The sequence below is a fragment of the Myotis lucifugus genome, unplaced genomic scaffold (genome assembly GCF_000147115.1).
Source record: "Myotis lucifugus unplaced genomic scaffold, Myoluc2.0 scaffold_11, whole genome shotgun sequence".
Classification (NCBI taxonomy): Eukaryota; Metazoa; Chordata; class Mammalia; order Chiroptera; family Vespertilionidae; genus Myotis; species Myotis lucifugus.
In genome coordinates, this window is record NW_005871059.1 from 8286693 (window position 1) to 8307370 (window position 20678).

Sequence of the window (20678 nt, forward strand, 5' to 3'; positions counted from 1 at the left end):
GTTAATGCTAGTTAAATAAATGTAATTTGTTTGAACTTAGGCTATTCATTGAGTCGTTACTGTATGACACCCGAGGAGAGAGCAGTCAGCGTTTAAATAAATAAAACTGGAAGAGAAGACACTGTCTGTTCTTTGTGAAAAGTGGTGGACACTAGCCAGTATCTAAACTTGAATCATAACACAGGCAAATACTTGCACCTATAATTAAAGAGCCAGCCAAGAAAACTGTCTATCTATGGAGGTCATAAAACTGAATATGTTTAATGAAAATTGTTCTAAGAAAAAGAATGATGCTATAAAATAACAAGAAGTGCTGCTAAATAAAGCATTTCTTTCTGAAAAAGACTGACAAGATTAGCCATGCTTTTAAGAAACTCTGATGAAAATTTCTTAATTAAGGTATATTTCCCAACTATGCTTAGAATAGTTTAGGAAAACAAACAAAAAAAGTCCAATTCTGAAACTGTTGAAACACTTTTATTTTATTAAGGCTAGAATATTTCATATTTGAAAAAAATGACAGGATATTTAAATGTAGATAATTCTACTATCTTATTTTCATATGAAAACTTTACTTAGCAATGCACCTTTAGAAAAAAATCTGTTCATTGTCCATCACAAGTTGATTCTGAAATAAAAGTTCACATTTAACAGACATCGTCAGGCCAATGGAATGTTAGGCATGAAATTCTACTTTCCCATTGGTTACTGTACTGATCATTAATTTGGGGAAATTATTAGTACCATAAACAGCAAGCCACTACATTCTGGGGGAAAGGAAAGGTTAAAATATTAATAGAGCATACTTTTTTCCAATTCTTGAAGTTTTGCTGAACTAATAAACTTCGATATAATCTGTGTTACAGGTATTTCCTGTCGGTTAATAAGTGACTTGGTTCTTCAACTCCCAAAGCTGATGATTAAACGGCAGGAAACTCCCTCTCCCTGTTATGGTTCCTGAAACTCAGTCCAAGATATCTGAATCTATGAAATGTGGGTGTTTAGTGTCATCTTGGAATGTCAAGAAGACCACTATAAAATTAAAGTAACTCACATCACTGAGTAGGTAAACTAGTGTCACTCCTTTGAATGAAATCATTTTGAAAATTTATAGATGACTGTGATACCTGAGCATGAACCTGATGTATTCTTGTAGTCTTAAGACTTGGGAAAGGAGTTTTAAATATGCTGTTAAAAACAAAACAACAAAACGAAACAACTCATGGGCATGGCTGTGTTTCAATAAAACTTGAAGAAAATAGATGACCTGCCATAGGCCCTCCTACTTTGTCAATCCCTGGTCTACAGAATTTCTCAGAGAAATTTAGGAATTCTTGTACACTAGATCCCTCACATTTTATTATATTAAGGTACTCAAGAAGCATTGCAGAAAAGAAACCTTATTAATTTTAAAAAAACACAAAGACATGTTAACATCCTGGAAAGCTAGCATTTTCCCGCAGAAGGCACTCTGGCCAGAAGAGACAGCTCCTGGATCTTCTAGTTTTCACCTGGGTGAGGATTAGCTCACCTGCTCTAGCACTACGTCCCGTTTTCTAGTCCTGCTTATCCTGAAGGACAGTCTTATTTATCTGGTTAAGAATGCATTGCTCTAAAACCAGTTCCTGAATTGGCCACATTATTGAAGTGACATTGGTTAAATTCCTTAACCTCTTTGGGTCTCAGATTTCTCTTCTGCAAAATGAGGTTAATAATAAAACCCACATCATGAGATGTATGTTGTAGAAAATGAGTTAATATGTGTACTAGTAAAGTGCTTAAAACAGTACCTAGAAAATAATATATGTATTCAATTAAGTATAAATTAAGTGTTAGCAATTACTAATATACCTAGCTAATTCTTTTCTTTTTCTTTTTTTTTTGTTTTGTTTTGGTTGCCGAAGTCCTCAAATTCTGCCCCACAAAAAGACAAATGCTAAATGGTCTTCATTATGACTTTTAGTAATGACCCAGGACATGGTGAAAACAGGCCCTTCTACTAAGGATGCAGGAAGAGTCCCACTGCCCTCCCCTCCTGTCCACCATCCCACACCAAACACACACGCTGGACCTTCTCGATTTCCTCACTGAGTAGAAGACTTCTTGGGGATCCCTGAAGGTGCTCTGCTGCTAATCAGACCGAGAGCAGCTGGGAACACCTTTAGCTCTTACAAAGTCCCACAGTCTCCTTCTGGAACAGGGTCGTGGTTTACCCTCTTTCCAACAACCCACAAGGAAATAACTGGCAAATGACATCACTTAATAGCCTCCCAACATCTGCAGCAGCACCATGACCACACGGAGAGGTGGGTTACCCACAAAGATGGGTAGGTGACAGGAGTTCCCCAGGCCAGCAGGGCAAACACAGGTCAGGGAAACTGGGGAGGTGGCCTCAGGTCTTCACAATGGGGCCTACTTTCTTAAAAATATTGGTAACAAATTTCTGAAAGAATCCCTTCCAAGGTCACATACAAATTACTTTTTAATATTAGGCCACTTCTCTCCTTTAATGAGAATTATTTCTGCAACTACAAATTATATTTATTAATACCTTAGCTTTAGTCATATAACATTCAATATGATAATGTAACTTTCACATTTTGTATTTTATTAGTCCTGTAGTAAAATAAGGACTCCCAAAATTAACTTAGGTACCCTAGAGAATATTTGATAGAAGTCTATCCTATATAATAAAAGCATAATATGCAAATCAACTGAATGGCAGTACGACCAGTCGGTGGGGGGCGGCGCCAGGCCAGCCAAGGCTCGTGCCAGCAGGCAGGGCTAAGTGGTGACCAGCAGCAGCAGAGGAGCAATCAGGGGGTCGGGGGATGGGGTCAGCTGCTTGCCAGCCGCCGCCAGCCTCTGATCAGCCCACCCCATTGCCACGGGTGGGACGATGGGGGCAGGGCCGGCCGCTCACTGTGATGTCCCCTGATTGGCACGCTGGTCGCCTCCCACTGAGGGAGGCCAGACTGCAGCTTAGGCCCACTCTCCACAGAGCGGGCCTAAGCTGTCAGTCAGACATCCCCTGAGGGCTCCTGGACTGTGAGAGGCTGCAGGCCGGGCTGAGGGACCCACCCGAGTGCATGAATTTTCGTGCAGCGGGCTTCTAGTTTTAATATAATTATGCTACACAGAATTATTTTCTCTAAGCATTTTGCATTTAGCTACATCTAATATTATCACATTTAAAGTCTCTCAAAAAGCAATCAAAGAGGAGAGTATTTGAAACAAATGACAAAGCTCATTTTCAAATAAATAGAATAAAAGTTCAAATAAAACAATGATAATTTCTGATTATCAAAGATTTTCCTTAAATGGACAGTTGTGATGTTTAATACTGACTGAGTAAATATCATGCTTTTAGGTGGTGGTGGTTTATTTAAATAACATAATAAAAATCAGCATTTTGCTGTATCATCTATGTAATTAAAAACAATAACTTACTAGTTTCTTTTTTTTCAGGTCTGGCGTTAATATTTCTATTTGATACATGATAATTATAACTATTGTTTGTTAGTGATAAACTGTGTAATATTTTATGACATAAAGAAAACTTAAAAATGGTATAATCAAAGGCTTTGATTGAAAAAATATGGCTTATAATAAAACGTTTACAATGAATAACTGAGCAGATAACATTTTAAAAATTAAAAGAGCTAATTAATGCTAATTATATATATGCAAATATATATATATATATACATGTACTTATTCCACATAAATATATGCATAATGTGTACATACATAATTTTATATACATATATGTATATGCAATTTTTTGTTGACAAACATATTCATAGAGCAATGCTTTAGAAAAAGAGTTAATAGGCCACAGACTTACCACAGCTTAGGTTGCTTTCAGCTTTCAGAGCTAGGGTTGGGATATTCCAAAAGTCGTTTTGCCAGTCGACCACATTCCCTTTCACATTACAGCTGAGGTTGAAGAGGATTTTGGAATTCATGGAAAAATTCCAAAGTCGAAAGTTATAAATGTCCGCTTTTAGAGAGGCAATTCCATTTTGATTGGAGCCCAACAACAATTTCCCATTCCCAGAAATAACTTTATTAATGCTAGCATTGCATAGAATTATTTTGTGCCATCTTTTGAAAGTTACACCAATATAACCAAAAGAATTATTCCAATCAAAGCAGAACTGCTCAAAGCTTTCTGTGAAAACGTCTTCTTTACCCTTCACAGGTAACACGCTGTTTAGTAAACATTTTGAACCAGCTATAGCTAGAAAGTAGCCACTCTTGTCCTTTCCAAAACTGAGTAATTGTGTGAAGGATGCATTTGAGTAGGAGAAAGCCATCCATTCACTGTCTTCCTTGCCAATTCTGGCTGCTTCAAAACAGAGTGTGAAAGCGCTGAGCTCCGGAATAGAGACAGTTTTTGCAACAGACACCTGGTACACATCTAGTGTCTGGGGTAAGATGACCTTTTGATTCCTTAAGGACACAGCGACTAGGACAAAACACAATAACAGATAAAAGATGTTAACTTCAGATACGGACTAATGAGAGATAAAATGCCTGATACACCCAACCACACCATTAATTGACTTTTTTCCCTATGGCTCTCCTCTTTTGCTGTTCATCTACCCTCTATCACCAACCCATTACCTTATACCAATATTAGTAATAGCAATAAAAAATCCCACCCATTTAAACTCTAATCATAGTTGGATATCACACTTAAATCTTTGAGGTACAACCAGCCAAGTTAATAACAAGTATATTTCTTCATCCCTGAACTGAAAGAAAAAAAAATAATTAAAAAACTACTGGTTTCAAGAAAGCTCTATTCATATGTAAGACTTTTAAAAAAATGTTAGTTTTCAAATAATTTCTAAATATAATAACTAATAGTTCTATTTTTCATTAACAATTGCCTTTCTCCTCTTCAGACACCCCATATCCTACTCATGTCCCCCATCACAAGGGGATTTCAGGAATGAAGGAAAAGACACTGCCATTGAGGAGAGGGAGTCTAGTAACACAACAAACAAAACTGTAATTTGAAGCACTATTTCCTTTACATTTGAGCTGGTTTGTGAGGAATAGTAAGGGGCAGTGGTTCAAAGGGCAGACGATGGAGGTCCCTATCCCAGCCCTTCCACTGTGCCCTTGGACAAGTTATTCACATTGTTCTACCCTTGTCTTTTTATCTGCAAAATGAAGGACCATGGCGCCTATTACACAGGTGGTCAATAGGAATTAATTAAGTTAATGCCTGCAAAGCACTAGGGCAATGCCTGTGCCATATCAATCTATAGCTAGTACTGATTACTAATGTAGATTACTTTTATGATATGCATAATAAATTCAAAATAACATAAATTAGCCTCGTCTTCCTGTGACATATGTGAAATGAAGAAATAATACAATGTATTTTAGCCCGATGCTAATATAATAGACACTGTGAAACATCATCAACTGATTTGAGAGGGAAGCAGCTCTCTTCAAAAATACTGCTTAATACTGGTTTCAAATGAACAATACTTTGAATATACTTTAATATACACCAAGAATAGGTTGATGGTAAGAAACATCATTTTATATAAATATTTTAATTAAAAATCCATGATGGAATTTAATAGAATTGTAGATTTTAGTCTACTTTTTAAATATAAAACAGTTCACAGGTCTATTTACCCAATGGGATCTTATGCAATATGAACCCAGTATTCTACATATGTTGTTAAAATATGGAGCAAGGAGCAAGCATGTCCATCAATATTTTATTAGTGGTTATGGCTGAGGGGGGTATATCAATAGGTATTTGTAATTTGATCCTTTCTATTTTCAAATTTCCTATAATATTTTATCATTTTAAAAACATTATTTGAAGAATTAAAGCATGTGTTTCAATTAACCACATATCTATCAATTACAAACAGCAAATAACCTTGCCACCAAAAACACAATTTATAATGATGACTTATTTTCATTGTAGTGCCTTTCTTTTTTGTTTCTTTCCTTGATACATGATATCTACTTAAGAAGCTCAAGATAAAAAATAGTATAACTACATCTCACAGTTTTGAAGCTTGCATTCTTCTTAAGCAACGATGGGTTTTAGAAAGAACAGAATTATTTAAATGTTAAGACATGCCAGATCTGGGAAATGTATTTGATAAAAATGTATTTTCTTTCCTTCAACTGCCATTTTTCAAGAGGCTTTCCTCAGTTTATGTTGTTTATTAGCAGTAAGTAATAAATAGCTCTTTTAAAAATTTTAAATTCTATGCTAATTTTTATATTTATCCCCTAGCATAGTTCCTTAAAAGGCAACATCTTAAAAGCCTAAAAGAAAATGATTTATAAATAGGAATGTTTTAAGCATTCAGTAGAGAGATGTTAAAATTACAGATTTTAATTATTAGCTGTGGAAAATCTACTGTCTTCCAAGCAGCCTTTATATGTTCTGCATGTAAACAATATGAAGGAATTCAGCTCTACTACAAGCAGATCTTTTTGGATATGCTAGCTATCTATTGCTAGTGAGAATACTCAGAGAATATTAACAACTTCCTGCCCTTATATTCTAATCCTAATCATTCACATTCACATAAAAGAGCATAAGTCTGGCTTCTGGTTCTGTGTTTATTGTAGAACATGTTAAATGAAAGCAGAAGGTTGGCACTGTCTTTGGTTTACATACCTCTGATGTAGCTGGCATTGAAACCTTTCTTCTGGATGCTAAAGTCACTTGAAAAGGACACAAGCATCTCATTTGCACTTGAGTTGAATGATAGGCCTTTGGCAGTTGCTCCACAAAATTTCTTCTGGCTCTCTCCATTATCAAGGGATAATGAGTCATAAATGCAATTGGGCGCTTCTTCAATGTCGAAGTCATTAAACGTTATCTGAATGATATAGCCAGCGGGGGCTCGGAGGGTCCACATGCAATACTGGGCGTTAGGGTAGTCGTTAGGGTAGCATGGAGAAGTAAAGGTCCCGGAAGGGTTGGATAGCACAAGCCTGCAGTTGGCACATCCCCACACTGTTGGCCAGACAAAAAAGAGACAAGAGAGAAGGGCTAGGATCAGAGGCCGTACAATAATCCAAGAATACCACATGCTGGGGACAAACAGTAAACATTTTAAAATACCAAAACATAATCATGAATATTAAAAGGGAAACAAAACCATCTCAGGGGAAAAGAAGCAACAAAAATAAACCAATAAACATCAAAAAGTGAAAAGAAAAATACATATTCTAGAGCAATTATTCTTAAACTGGTATGTGTGTGTGGGGTGGGGGGGGGGCATGTACTCTGAGAATCTGATGAAAGGTATGGGAAATGTTTCTAGTAAAATGCACCTTTGGCCTACATTTTTAGGATTGCATGAGGCCTCAGGAGGCAACAACAGACTTCACAAAGCTTCACTGAGCGTAGGTAAGAATCTCTATTCTAGATAGTAATTGAACTGGGTTCGAAGGGGTTACAGAACCAGAAAGGTAGAACTCAATATTATAAACCATGGATATAAAGGAAGAGAAACAGGAAGTAAATGTTTAAAAAGAAAGCAACCAGAGATGGAATTGCTGGGTCATAAGGTAGTTCTATTTTTAATTTTTTGAGGAACCTCCATACTATTTCCCATAGTGGCTGTACCAATTTGCATTTCAACCAAAAGGCAGGTAGGGCACTCTGGTTCCCATCAATAGACGGTTGCATAAAGAAAATGCAGTGCACACATGCAGTGGAATATTACTCAGCTATAAGAAAGAACATAATCTTTTCATTTTCAACAACATGAATGGACTTAGAGGGTATTATGCTAAGTGAAATAAGTTAGACAGAGAAATATAAATACCACATGATTTCACTTATATGTGGAGTCTAAAGAGAAAAATAAACAATACAGAAGCAGACTCACTGATACAGAGAATAAACTGAGGGTTGCCAGATGGGAGGGGATATAGGGCTCAGTGTAAAAGGTGAAGGGATTAAGAAGTACAAATCGGCCGAAACCGGTTTGGCTCAGTGGATAGAGCGTCGGCCTGCGGACTGAAGGGTCCCGGATGGTAAAAGGTGAGCACTAGAATTACTGGGGGTATCACTTCCTATATTGTAGGTCTACCCACTATGCTGTACACCTAAAACTAATATAATACTGAATGTCAACTGTAATTGAAAAAAAAGAAAAAAGAGAGAGAAAACATCCAATACAAAAAATAAACAGGTTATCTTCTGGCAGACTGTATTTTTTCTAGAATTCAAATAAATAGCATCACTTGTGTGAAATATTTATAGTTTTAAAAATAGTTTCATTTACCACAGTTTGTAATGATATACTTGTGTGATTATCTTATTTATGCATACATTCAGTAAATATTTATTGAGTGCCTGTTATATACCAGGCACTATTGTAAATAGTATATACCAATGAACAGGAAAGAGGAAGTCTCTGAAGGATTATTACATATCATATCCGTTTTGGATCCAAAGGCAAATACTATAATGACACATGGTAGTAAGAGGTAAATGTAAAGCAATCAATTATTTCTCAATTATGATTTATCCAAGCTCTGGCTTCCAGGTAGAACCAGAAACCAAGGTCTACCGTTATCCCAATGCCTTTGCAATTAATATTCATACTAATTTTAAATATTGGCATAAATGTAGGCCATAATTCCATTTATCCAACATTCTGTATAAAGTAATTGCCATAAAACTGACACAGAAATTTTCAAACAATAAAGTACTTTCCACTATGATAATGGAAATCACTCTAAATGACGTCCCTCCCTTTTTCACAGAATTGAGCAGAATGAAGATGCAATAGCTTTTCTTGAAAATGATAGTCATAACAAATATTATTCCCTATATAGTGATATATTCAAGGATGTATATGTTATGCTGCTCAAATTACCTTTTGCTTTTGTCTTTTCCCTGTAGCCACCTTGTGTCATGCACTGTTTTTGTTTCATGCACTGCCTTGCCAACTCTGCTCCCCATCTATTCTTGCTAACTTGCCCCCTCTTAGCTCTGCCTCCCTAAATTTCCAACATCTTGTACAGGCCCAAAGACAGCCAGGAGAAAGCAATTTATGATCATCAAGTGATCTCCAAATGCCTTCTCTCATCCATCCCTGGACCACAGAGCTCCTCTCCCTTGTAGCACTATTCAGAGCAGTGTGAGATTATTTGCCTACTGTCTGTCTTCTCCTGCTGTCTCTAAATTCAACAAGCAGAAAGTATGTACTGCCATATTCACCATCTTACTCCTTATAGCATCCCTGACACATGGAAGACCTTTGACGAAACTGATAAAACTTATGAAAAAATAGTTTAAATGAATGAGAAAATGCCTAAATTAAAAATGACTTAATATATGAACCTAACTCAAACAACGTCTAAGTCTAAAAAAAAGATAAAGGGTGTGTGAGCTCTGGAGTATCTCTTTAGATGGGGCTTGGGGTTCAATTATTTCACCTCCAGCACGGGACCCAGATGACTGGACTTTTCTGATAAGGCTAGCTTCCTGTTACTGTACCTTAGGCTCAGGAAAAGAAATAATTTAACACTAATATTTCCAGTAATATGCACTGAAGATTAAAAAGAAAAGCAGCCCAGCCAGCATGGCTCAGTGGTTGAGTGTCAACCTATGACCCAGGAGATCGCAGTTCGATTCCCAGTCAGGGCACAGGCGTAGGTTGCAGGCTGCCCAGTGGGGAGCATTCAGGAGGCAGAAGATCAATGGTTCTCTCTCATCATTGATGTTTCTATCTCTCTCTCCCTCTCCCTTCCTTTCTGGAATCAATAAAAGTGTATTTTTAAAAAAACAGAAAGGAAAATAAATTATTGTCTTTGTGTCATCCCAGCATGTATGCAGGCAGTATCATTTATCCAAAAAGAGATGCCATTCCATGTATCCAAGACCCAAGTAATATTCATGATATCCTTTATCATGATATATGATTCTTGCCAAATTCTTCCCTCAGAATTGAATGAAAGATACAAGAAAATTCAATTTGACTAAAAACACTGACTATGTAATTTTGAACAAGTTCACCTTTCTGTGCCTCAGTTTCACCAACTTTATACAGGAGATAGTAACAGCACCTGTCTCCTAGGGTTATTGGGAGAACTAGAATATTGTGAATATTGTGAAGTTCTGGGAGCTGTACAGGAATAGTGAGCACTACATCAGTGTTGGCTATTATTCATCATAACTATAACACACAATATGTGCATCAATAACTTAAGAGAGGAAATAGCACCCCACCTTGCTAGCATCTCTTTTTCTCTGAGGCACTCAGTGGGATAAAAAAGAGAAAGAAGAAACACCCATAATGTCCATTTAAAAAACAACAGTTAAAGCATTCGTTTCCGTGATTCTCATCTCCAATAGCTAGACAGAGTTTAGAGATAGTGCTACTAAATAGTGATTATCTTAATTGGGTTAAATGTCAATTAAAGTAAACACAGTATTGTCATGTTCATTATCTTTACAGATCAATTCACATTAAGGGGCTCTCACATATATTACCTCATTTGATATCATAATAACCCTGAGAAATAGTTCCACCTCCATCTTCAAATGAAACAAATAAAGCTAATATAGATTACATAATTTGCCCAAATTACATATCAAATTCATAGCAGGACCAAGAGTCAAACCAGCTCTTCTGAAACTAAGTCTATCGTCTTTCTAGGAGGGAATAAAAGGTGCCACTTTAAAAAAACACAAAAGACATAGTAAAGGGGTAAAGGGGTAAGCCCAAGTACCCTTTTAAGAGACAATATTTTTCAATGGGCAATTTCGTAAACATAGTACAATCACACCCAAATTAATATGTTTTAAGAGGCTAATTGTGAAATATTTTTTAGTAAAGAATGTTAGACAATCTAAAACATAGTGCTTAGGATTTTCCCATTTGGAGAAATCAAATGTCACTACTAATTGATTCCTATACTATGAGCTAATTAAGAAATTAATTTGTTCTCTCTTAAAGGCAGGGCTACTACATCTCCTAAAAGATGGCTACTGAAGTACCCACTGAATGAAGCTGTGGGTGACCAGAGTTAATATATTTTCTAAAAACTACCCAACTCAAGTCCTGCTTTATTTGGCTCAGTTGGTTGGGGTTGTCCTGTGCACCAAAAGGTTGCAGGTTCAATTCCAGGTCAGGGCACATGACTGAATTGTAGGCTCAATCCCCGGTGAGGGGTGTGCAGGAGGCAACCAATTGATGTTTCACTGTTCTCTCCCCCCCCCCCCCCACCCTTCTTCTCTGTTTAAAAATCAATAAAAAATATTTTTAAAGAGCTACCCAAATCAAAACATCTGGTTCCAGATGTTCTAAAAAACAGATACAGTGGGGCCTTGACTTACGAGTTTAATTCGTTCCGAGACCGAGCTCGTTAAGGAACTCGTTAACTCAAATTACTCTGTCAACTCAATGCAAAAAATCTGCCCAGAGAAAGCTGGTATCTCAAAAAACTCGTTAGTCGGAACACTCGTAAGTCAAGGCCCCACTGTATAGTAACATATTTATAATTTATAAAAGCAAAGTTTTCAGGTAATTTAAACAAAACAAATTTCACCTTCAGTGCTTGCCTATGCTTGTGGATGTTTGACAATAATCTACTCATACATACTTTTACAAAATTTTATTTTTCAAAGGAACTCAAACCTAAAATGGAAAATCTCCCGGTCATGCCAAAGCCTATCTTAATTTATAAACATTTAAATATAGATTCAATAACCATTATCTTATGGGGTTTTTTTTTAATCTCAGAGATTTGAATTTCTACTCCACTCTTGATCCAAGTACTTCTCTGTAAATAAAATATGAAGTACTTTAAAATTTTACAAAAACAGGAGTTTCAGAACCCAGGAGCTAAATCTAGAGATCAATTTTAGCTACTTTCAACACAGATCTGTAGATGGAATAATTGTTTTTCCTATACTGTGTTAAATGCTGAACAAGATGAATGCATTCAAATTAAATTTTGTTCTTTGGTTGAATTTCTGTGAAATTTTCACTAATGAATTTGTTGGACAAACTAGCCAGTGAAAATCATTTTCAGAAAATTTAGCTTAAGTTGCAGGCTCAGCTTGCATCTATTTAAAGTCCTTTTTTGAATGATCAATGTGACTATATTTAATTCCAATGAATGAAAAGTCTGTTAGTTGCTTAAAACAGTTTAAAATATTTAGCAGCTTTGATGGTTTCTGAAGATTAAACCTAATGGCCAGCAGTTGATAATTCTAGGGCCAATTCTAATGCCTAAATCATTACAAAATCAGGACAGCCACACACCAACTCTCCAGATCAAGTAAAATGCTGCCAGATATAACTTCGTTAAAATGTAAAATAAAAATAAAACTTTAGATACTGGAATGTATTAAATGACTGATAATATACAGTACTGAACAACTTCATCAAAGTAAATTTAAACTTAAGTGATTTCTGGCCTACATGCAGATTATTTCAAGATGGCAAGGAATCTGGAGGCAATCTGGCTGTGAATTTGCAATTCACAACAAATCTGTGATTCTGCTAATGTGATAGACTTGGCAAGTATCCCACCCTCCCTTACCTCTCTTCCTCAAGCTTTGCACTCAAAAGTAGCATCTCCATGTTGGGAGGGTCGCTCCTAGACCAGGGCTACATAGGTCATTCCAATCTCCGGCTATGACTTTCAGCAGCCAAGCACAGATATCAGTTTATTCCCAAAACAGGTTTCCTCAGAGTTAACCAGAAAATTGTTTGATTTCCCTCTGTAATGTTTCCAGCTCAAAATATTCTTTGGAAGCACCATGAATATAAGGCTACCACTTACTTCAATCACTTCAATAAAGCTTGATATAGCTAGAAAATTAACAAGAAGCTGAATTAAAGTTTCCTTGATGAGGCACCTTTAAGCTTGACACTTTTTTGAATCTCCAAAGAAATTCACATGCACCACACCCTCAAACACATTTCTATCTTCATAAGATTGTTAATGTTTAAACTTTGAGTCCTGTCTTTCCATAATCAGCTTAGCATGAGAACATTCCATACGTAAGGGCAAAGGTAATACTTTTGGAAGATCCAAACAAGTGAACTGTTGTAAATCCATCTAGAGTCAGCTTATTACATTGATATATATCCATTGCAAGGGGATTAAAAACACAAGCACATGTGCGGGCATATGCACCCACACCCACACACATTTTCATGGGAAACTTCCTTCTTAAGCAGTAAGTAGTTGAGTCTTTCTCCAGTATTTATAGAAGAGAAAATCTAAGGCAATGCATAATTTAAAACAACCTAATCTGCCTGGTCTATCACTTACTCTACCTTCTGGTTAACATATTCAAGTCTCTTATCCCCTTCCATATTACTATACCGTAACTAACCCCACCCCCTCCAAAAAACACACTCCTTGTTAACCCAGCCACGGATCTTCTTGCTGTCTCATGCATAGGCTTTTGAGCACTACTGAAAAGAATTAACAAAATATTGGACATTATTTATACTAAAGAATTCACAAAGTATTGGTTATTATTATACTTAAAAGGCTTCCAATTTTATCTCACTCACCCTCGGCAACATTCAATGCTTCTGAACTTTCTGTGATTCTTTACTCTCTACCCATAGTTCCTACCTCCTCCTTTTTCTCCTCCTGCCCTCACTCTGCCCTCTTTGAGAATCCCCACTACTCCACTTGTCCTTAAATCCTTGCTATTCCAAGTCTGGCCCTTAGATCAACAGCATCAGCAGCAGCATCACCTGTTGGGAGCGTGGTCAGCATGCAAAAATCACCCAGACCTACTATTCAAAATCCGTATTTTAACAAGATTCTCTGGTGATTAGATTCTCTGGTGATTCATAAGCACATTAAAATCTGAGAAATGCTCCTTTAAATAACAACATACAACAGAAGCTATTCACAGTCTCCATGCATACACCTTTTCCCAAGCAGATGTGCTCTTCCCACATCTCCTGCAGTCATATTTATATCATGACCTCTGGCTACCCAGTCAGATTCTCTCTTTGAGAATTTGTTGCTTTTGTGGTGTGTTTATCCTTCACCCGAGGATATTTTTCCATTGATTTTTAGAGAGAGTGGAAGAGAGAGGGAAAGACAGAGAGAAATATTGATGTGAGAGAAACACATCGATTGGTTGCCTCCTGCACGCACCCCGACCAGGGCCTGGGCCGGGGAGGAGCCTGCAACAGAGGTACATGCCCTTGACCAAAATCGAACCCGAGACCCTTAGGTCTGCAGGCTGACACTCTATCCACTGAGCAAAACTGGCTAGGGCTCTCTTTGAGAATTTGAAGTCAGAAACACAGATAATTTACTCAGAGAATGGTGAACAATGGGATGGTGAGATTACATAAATTCAGAGGTGACAGATGCCTTGGCTACTTGCAAAGGGCATGGATGGGCAGACAACAAAAGAGGAAAGAGCAAGAGAAAAATGTACAGGACAGAGAGGTGAGAAGAAACAGACCTTTGGGAAACACAGACTTCAATTCTAGTCATTTCACGACCAGTAATCAACAGGAGGAGCTGTTCTTTGTAGCTTGTCTTGGGAATCTATGACAAGAACTCTTACTATACCTGCCATGCCACTTCTTGACTTGATTCAGCTTTAGTGAGTTTCTGTTCCTTACAATCAGGTATGCTTCAAGCTCATAATTTTTGGGGCTCTACTCACTCTTTAGTGCTCTCTCTACACTCATTCTCTCTGGGTGATTTCATACAAACCCAGGCCTTCATTATGTCCAAATACTGATGACATACATGTTCTACTGAGCACCACACCCACACTTGTGAATGTCAACTCGACATCTCCACTTGGATATCCCATAGATCCCGCAATTCAAATATCAGTCCTCAAGTAATTTGTTTTTATACACTTCACAGTTGTTAGTAGTATGAGAATCATCCAAGCTAGAACTCTGAATAGCCTTTCTCTCTTCCTTCTCCAACAACATTTCAAATAGTTTCTCAAGGGTTATGATACTTATTTTATTCATGGTTATGTAATTTATTTCCTCATCTCATTCCCATGGCCACTTAGTTTAAGGTTCTCATCTTTTCTCTCTTGGACAAAAAGCTCAGTAACTAGTCTCCCTGTCAGTAGTCTTGTTACCTCCAACCCAACCACCACATCACTACAAGAAACATCTATGAAAATGAAAATGAAAATCTACAGGTATGTTTTCTGTAACTCAAAATCTGCTCTGGGATCCAAAAAGACAAGCTCCTTTGAATAACACATACAGTACTCCATATCTGCCTCTTCATACTTTCTAACTCATCTCTTACCATCCCCACATCCATTCACTCAATAAATACTTATTAAGCATCTATGTGCCTGACACTGTAATGGACAAGATATAATCTCTGACTTTAAGGAATGTATAGGTTAGTGGAAATACAGATACAAAAGTAGTGATAATATAATGTGAAAATTGCTAGATAGAACAGATAGATGAGTGTGATAATATAGGTTTAGATTCCATAGAAATGGTACCATTTCTAACAGAAGAGAAAAAAACTGGAACCTAAAAATGCAGCATAAAAGTGGGCCAATAAAAAGGGAAGGCAGAGGAGAAAAATATAAGAGTGTTTTGGGCAGTAGCGTCAGCAGATGCAGGTGAGAGAGATCACAGATTGTTTAAACAACTTAAGAGTTCAATTTAGTTGAAGCATAGTGTGCAAAGTGGGGAAAAATAAGAGATAAAAATTAGGTCCTTGCAGGATTTTGCAAACCATGCTAAAGAAAACAAAAACATATTAAGAGCAATAGTGAAAGTAAAAAGGTTTTAATTATGGGAAAGCAAAATAATCAAATTTGTGTTTAGCACAGATATTTTTATAACTCTCACCCTTTTACACATAAATAACACAAAACTACCAGTGAACAAAGGCCCTTGCAGCCTAACTCAAAGGACTTCAAAGATGACAAGAAGAAAGACAAAAGACAGCAAGCCACCATGATAGCTTGTTTGTGGAAAGCAAATAGCTGTCTGGGGTGGGAAGATTAATCTACAAGCACTCGCTGAAGCAAAGCCTAACTGTTGATGGTAAAACATAAAAGCAGCAAAGTGGCCAACCTAGAGTTGATCGAAGATCTATCTTACTTTGATCTTACATGTTTTATTACCCTAAAAAAATGAGGAAACTATAAAAAACACTCACCTAGTGTTCATGCCACTTGGGAATCTCACAGAAAATCTTTCTATATGGATCATCTAGGCAACATTGCAGAATAAAATTTGTTTTTGTTGGCATTAACTAGGAAAATATTGTTAAATATTACCAACATAAGAGAAGATTGTCTTAGCCTAGTAAAAGCTAATTATAGTTCTAATACCCATGAAGGTAATGATGTAATTACTGACTAAATAGTGCATTACTAACTTTTTGAGCACAGGAGCTATCCATATAAAGTACTAGGCTGTACTTGGCTTATGGTAAAATGCTAAAAAATACTAGTTTTTAGGGGGAAAATCGGAGGTATCTATAATACTATCAACAATAAAAATATACTTAAAAATATTAGTTTTTAGTGTTGTGATTATGATTTTTAGTTAATAGCAGAGCATGTTAGTCATATTTCAGTTTGTTCATTCACTCATTCATTCATTTATTCATTCAATTTTCTGGGCCCCTACTTCCATTCATTTTCAGTTTTCTTTTAGTTGTCTTCACCTATGGTTACCAGAGGGTGAGGAGGGGAGGTATGAGTAAAACAAATTTGAAAAGTCAGTCAAGGCTATTGCTTCCAATTTATTCCATGTTATGTGGTACAGGTGAAGAACCTGAAATTAATAGCTAGAACAAGTTTTGGTTTTAAAAACTTGCCCTCCCAATAGGTTGGGAGAATATATTGGAAAGAAGATGGCAGTAGCAGGATAAGTGTGCATCTTAGCTCAAATTTTCCAAATAAGCCTTTAATTTGAGGGTAATAAAAACCCACTCAGGTTTGTACACAGAAATGGAAGCAGTTTAAATAGTCAAGGTTTGGAGTACAGCAAATTATAGATGCAACTGGCATAATTTTGTCCCTTTAAGGAATGCTTTTTTTATGTTAACATCATAGTAATAAGAAAGGACTGATGTAAAATTTCCATAATATAGTTTTTAAAAAATAAAAATATTTTCTCAGTAAAACTTTCCATAATATAAACAGCTTGTTAAAATATGTTGTCCAGTTGCCTTAAGTTTATTCATTGCTAGAATTACTTTACTTTTCAAAATATTTACATAATGTTAAAATCATATAATGTTAAAATATGTACATGTTTGCACATAGATCTCGGGTATATTACTGATATTACTGTATGAAAGCGAGAGAGATTGTCTTAAGTTTTTTTCAGCAAACTCTAAAATTGAAATTTGAAAAGATTTCTTCTATACTAACGCCTTTCTATCTAAGTCACATAATCTAGTTTGTAAAGAATATTTTTGTTATTATTGCAAAAAGAGTCATTGTGGCAAGGACACTGTGCGTATAAAGCTGAACCAGACACCCTCTCAAGATTTTTTCCAAATCTAAAAGTATGCCTTTCTGGTATTTCCTTTAAAATTTGAATATAAGCCATGTAAACGTATAAAATATATTGTCCACAATATGAAGAGAGGGAGTGAAATAAAAATAACAACAGTAATTCTGAGTAGCATGTAGTAATTCCTTTGAACCAGATGAGAGCAGAGTCAATTGCCTTCTTCTTAGGAGAGCCGTGTTTTTGTGACTATCTGGCTGCATTACAAGTGGATCCCAGTGGGTTCCGGTCTTGGCTCTTCCATCAACCAATCATATGACTCTGAGCTTGTCCCAAGGCATTGAGGCCTTGGTTTCCGCATCTGAAAGAAAAGTCTGTTTTGGTTCTAAAACCCTAGTGTAGGTGATAGACTCAGGTCCTTACACACAGGAGCTTTAATTGTTCCCTTTTCTAGGAAGAAGCTTCCAGGAGAGTCATAAAAATATCTGTCGCTTCCCTAAGGAAAAGAGTGTGCCGATGTATAGCTCGCAAGATCATGAGACAAGAGAGTCTTTCTGAGTAGTCATGAACCTCAGCCTGTTTGTGTTCATTTGTCCACTTTGGGGCCACCAGTCAGCCAATACAGATTGAATGAAATTAGAGCTAATGGTCAGCAAACATCCTGGCTTCTGGGATATATTCCGACTCCTCAAGAAAATTTCCACATCTTGCTAACAGTCCTGATTGTGCTATTTTGAATACTGCTGGCTTAGAATTATAGAGCAAGCTGTGACAGATTGTGAAGATTTAGTGTGTGGTTACATCAGGAAAAAAAAATCACCTCCTTTCCACCTAATGGAGCTGCTTTAGTGTTCTTGATGCCTACCAGCTTACTTTACAAAAAAAAAAAGTTGGCTTCTATAAAGTTAACACACCTATTGAGAAGCGAGGCTGAATTCTGGCTTGGCACACCATGGCCAAAATGTTTATCTAATTTCAAATTGCACTGGGTTGGGGAATGAGGTGATGTAGGTGCTAACCCCGTAGAGCCGCTGGCAGGCTGTGCACATCCGGGCAGCTCAATCGGCATCTCCACATTTAACCTGCTTCACCTCTGCCCCAGGATCCTCCACATCAATCACAAGTCTGCAGCAAAAACACATTTTAAAAAGTTCACAAAGTTCACCAAACTTTATAATTATAAGTTTCCAGGATAGTATAAAAATCGCCTGGCTTACTGTCTTCTTTCAGCCAGTTCTATTTTTAAAGTTCACAAAATGGGAGAGTGACTTGTTATAGGTGGGTGCCTAAGGTCACACCTGCAGGCAAGCCGGCAAGAAGGCCAAGCCACCGAAAGGAGGTGGGCTGGGTGGTCTACGGAACAAACCGTGCAGCTTGTTTCCTGCTGAAAGAGCAGACCTGGGAACAGAAGTTTGTCAGTGTCCCAGAGGTCTGAGCTGGGTCAAACCTCACTGTCGCTGGAGGCTGCCTGCATCTGCTTCCTCACTGTTGGGGAGCTGGATGATCATTAGAAATTTCTATAAACTAGTTTCTATGCTCTGGGAGGAAGAGAAGTGTTATTTTAACATACAGATTCCTTTCATGATCCCTGTGAGAACATGAAGTAGGGAAGTTTTGTAGGGACTACCTAAGAAGTTATTTTGAAATAATAATAGGTGTCAATCTATTCTGGCCCAATACAAGCTACATAACACATAGTTTAGTCACCCCAATCTTCATCAAAGTAACACTAATGAATAGGCATACTGAAATCACATAAGGAGATCCATCTTACAGGGAAACTGAAAGAGAATTTTCAAACAATGGCAATTTGGGATCCAATATGAATACAGAGCTTTAGACACACATATGTCATTTTCCCAGGGAAGGGTTTATAATAAGACTACATAATATTTTGGCATCAAACCTCAACTAAGAAAAGATGAGAAACTTTAGGCTTTTGGGTTCTTTGAAAGCTATTTGCTAAGATAATTTGAATTGAATCACTACTCAGGGAAATCAAAATGGTTTTCTTCTCCCCCCAATATAACCAGCTGCCTTTCAGTTTTTAGGATAAGGAAGACCTTAGGCATTGTTCCGAAGGACCCGGCCAATGCGGCACTGTCCCGGCTGAAAGGACTGCTGCTAGCCTCCCTATGCCAAATAGGCAAAAAATGTTAATCAAATTTTAATAGAAGTTAGTATTTGCTTATAAAATGATGTTAATAGTTAATATATGTGTATAATTTTGCCTGAAAGGAATAGTTTCTTTTAAGTTACCAAAATATTTTTTCTCTAATACATCATTTCATGGATATTAGTTTATGATGTTTTACAAATTTCTATGAAACGAAGTCATGATTCCAAAGCAGGCAATGCAGATGACATTCCTTGATCTCTATCTGTCTTACAACAAACAAAGTAAGAAATATATTTATGACCAAAAAAGACAACAAACAGAAATATATGTATAACATTGAACTTAAAACACAGTCCAAAGCTCTTGGCCAAAACATAAAAGAGAATGTTCTAAGTGACTGTGAGACTTGATGTATAGCTGACAAAGTGAGGACCTTGTCTGGTCATTACCCACTCGGACACAGCGAAGGCCCCCTTTCACAAAAGTCGCGAAAAGCAGAACCTTAAAGGAGACCCTCTCTTGTTACTTCTGTTTACTATACTTAAACACTGGTTCACAGGAGAGCTGAAAATTAAACACCTATAGTTCACAGAAGCTCTTTTGGACACAAATCTAAGTTTCCAATTGAACTGGCTTCGGAGCTGCTCCAACGCCAACATCTTTATAGCTGCTCTCAGCATGTAAACCCCCCATACACTTGACTGGAAATAGCACATTGCCTGGCTGGAACTTTCTGCACAGCACTTCAGTGAAAGACACTACTGTCCTCTCAAGCACATTATTCAACAATTAGATTGGGGCTGCTGAAGCAGGAGACAAAGGCAGCACTATACACTCGCTAGTTCTATCAATTTGCTTCATGACATCATTTTTAGGTACGGCCTTTCAATTCACAGTTTGATTTTTTCTTTTTACATGACTTTAAGTGATATAGAAGCCATGCATAATGATGCGCATCTACCTCCTGGGGTACACTCTTTTCATAAATATAAAAAAAAAGGCTTTCGTTGGAAAATCTCATATGTTAGTATATCAAAACCATTACTAAAGGCAAATTTTAATATTAGTGAAATTTTAATGAAAAAAGT

The 20678-nt window shown here is 36.9% G+C and overlaps 1 protein-coding gene across 1 annotated transcript in view; it reads right to left on the reverse strand.

Annotated features, from left to right (window-relative positions):
• ADGRG6 (adhesion G protein-coupled receptor G6) overlaps window positions 1–20678 on the reverse strand; it is a 132750-nt gene that overhangs the window by 61037 nt on the left and 51035 nt on the right. The window contains 2 exon segments of the mRNA XM_006084498.3: window positions 3848–4471; window positions 6671–7012. Coding sequence (XP_006084560.1) covers window positions 3848–4471; window positions 6671–7012 — 966 coding nt within the window.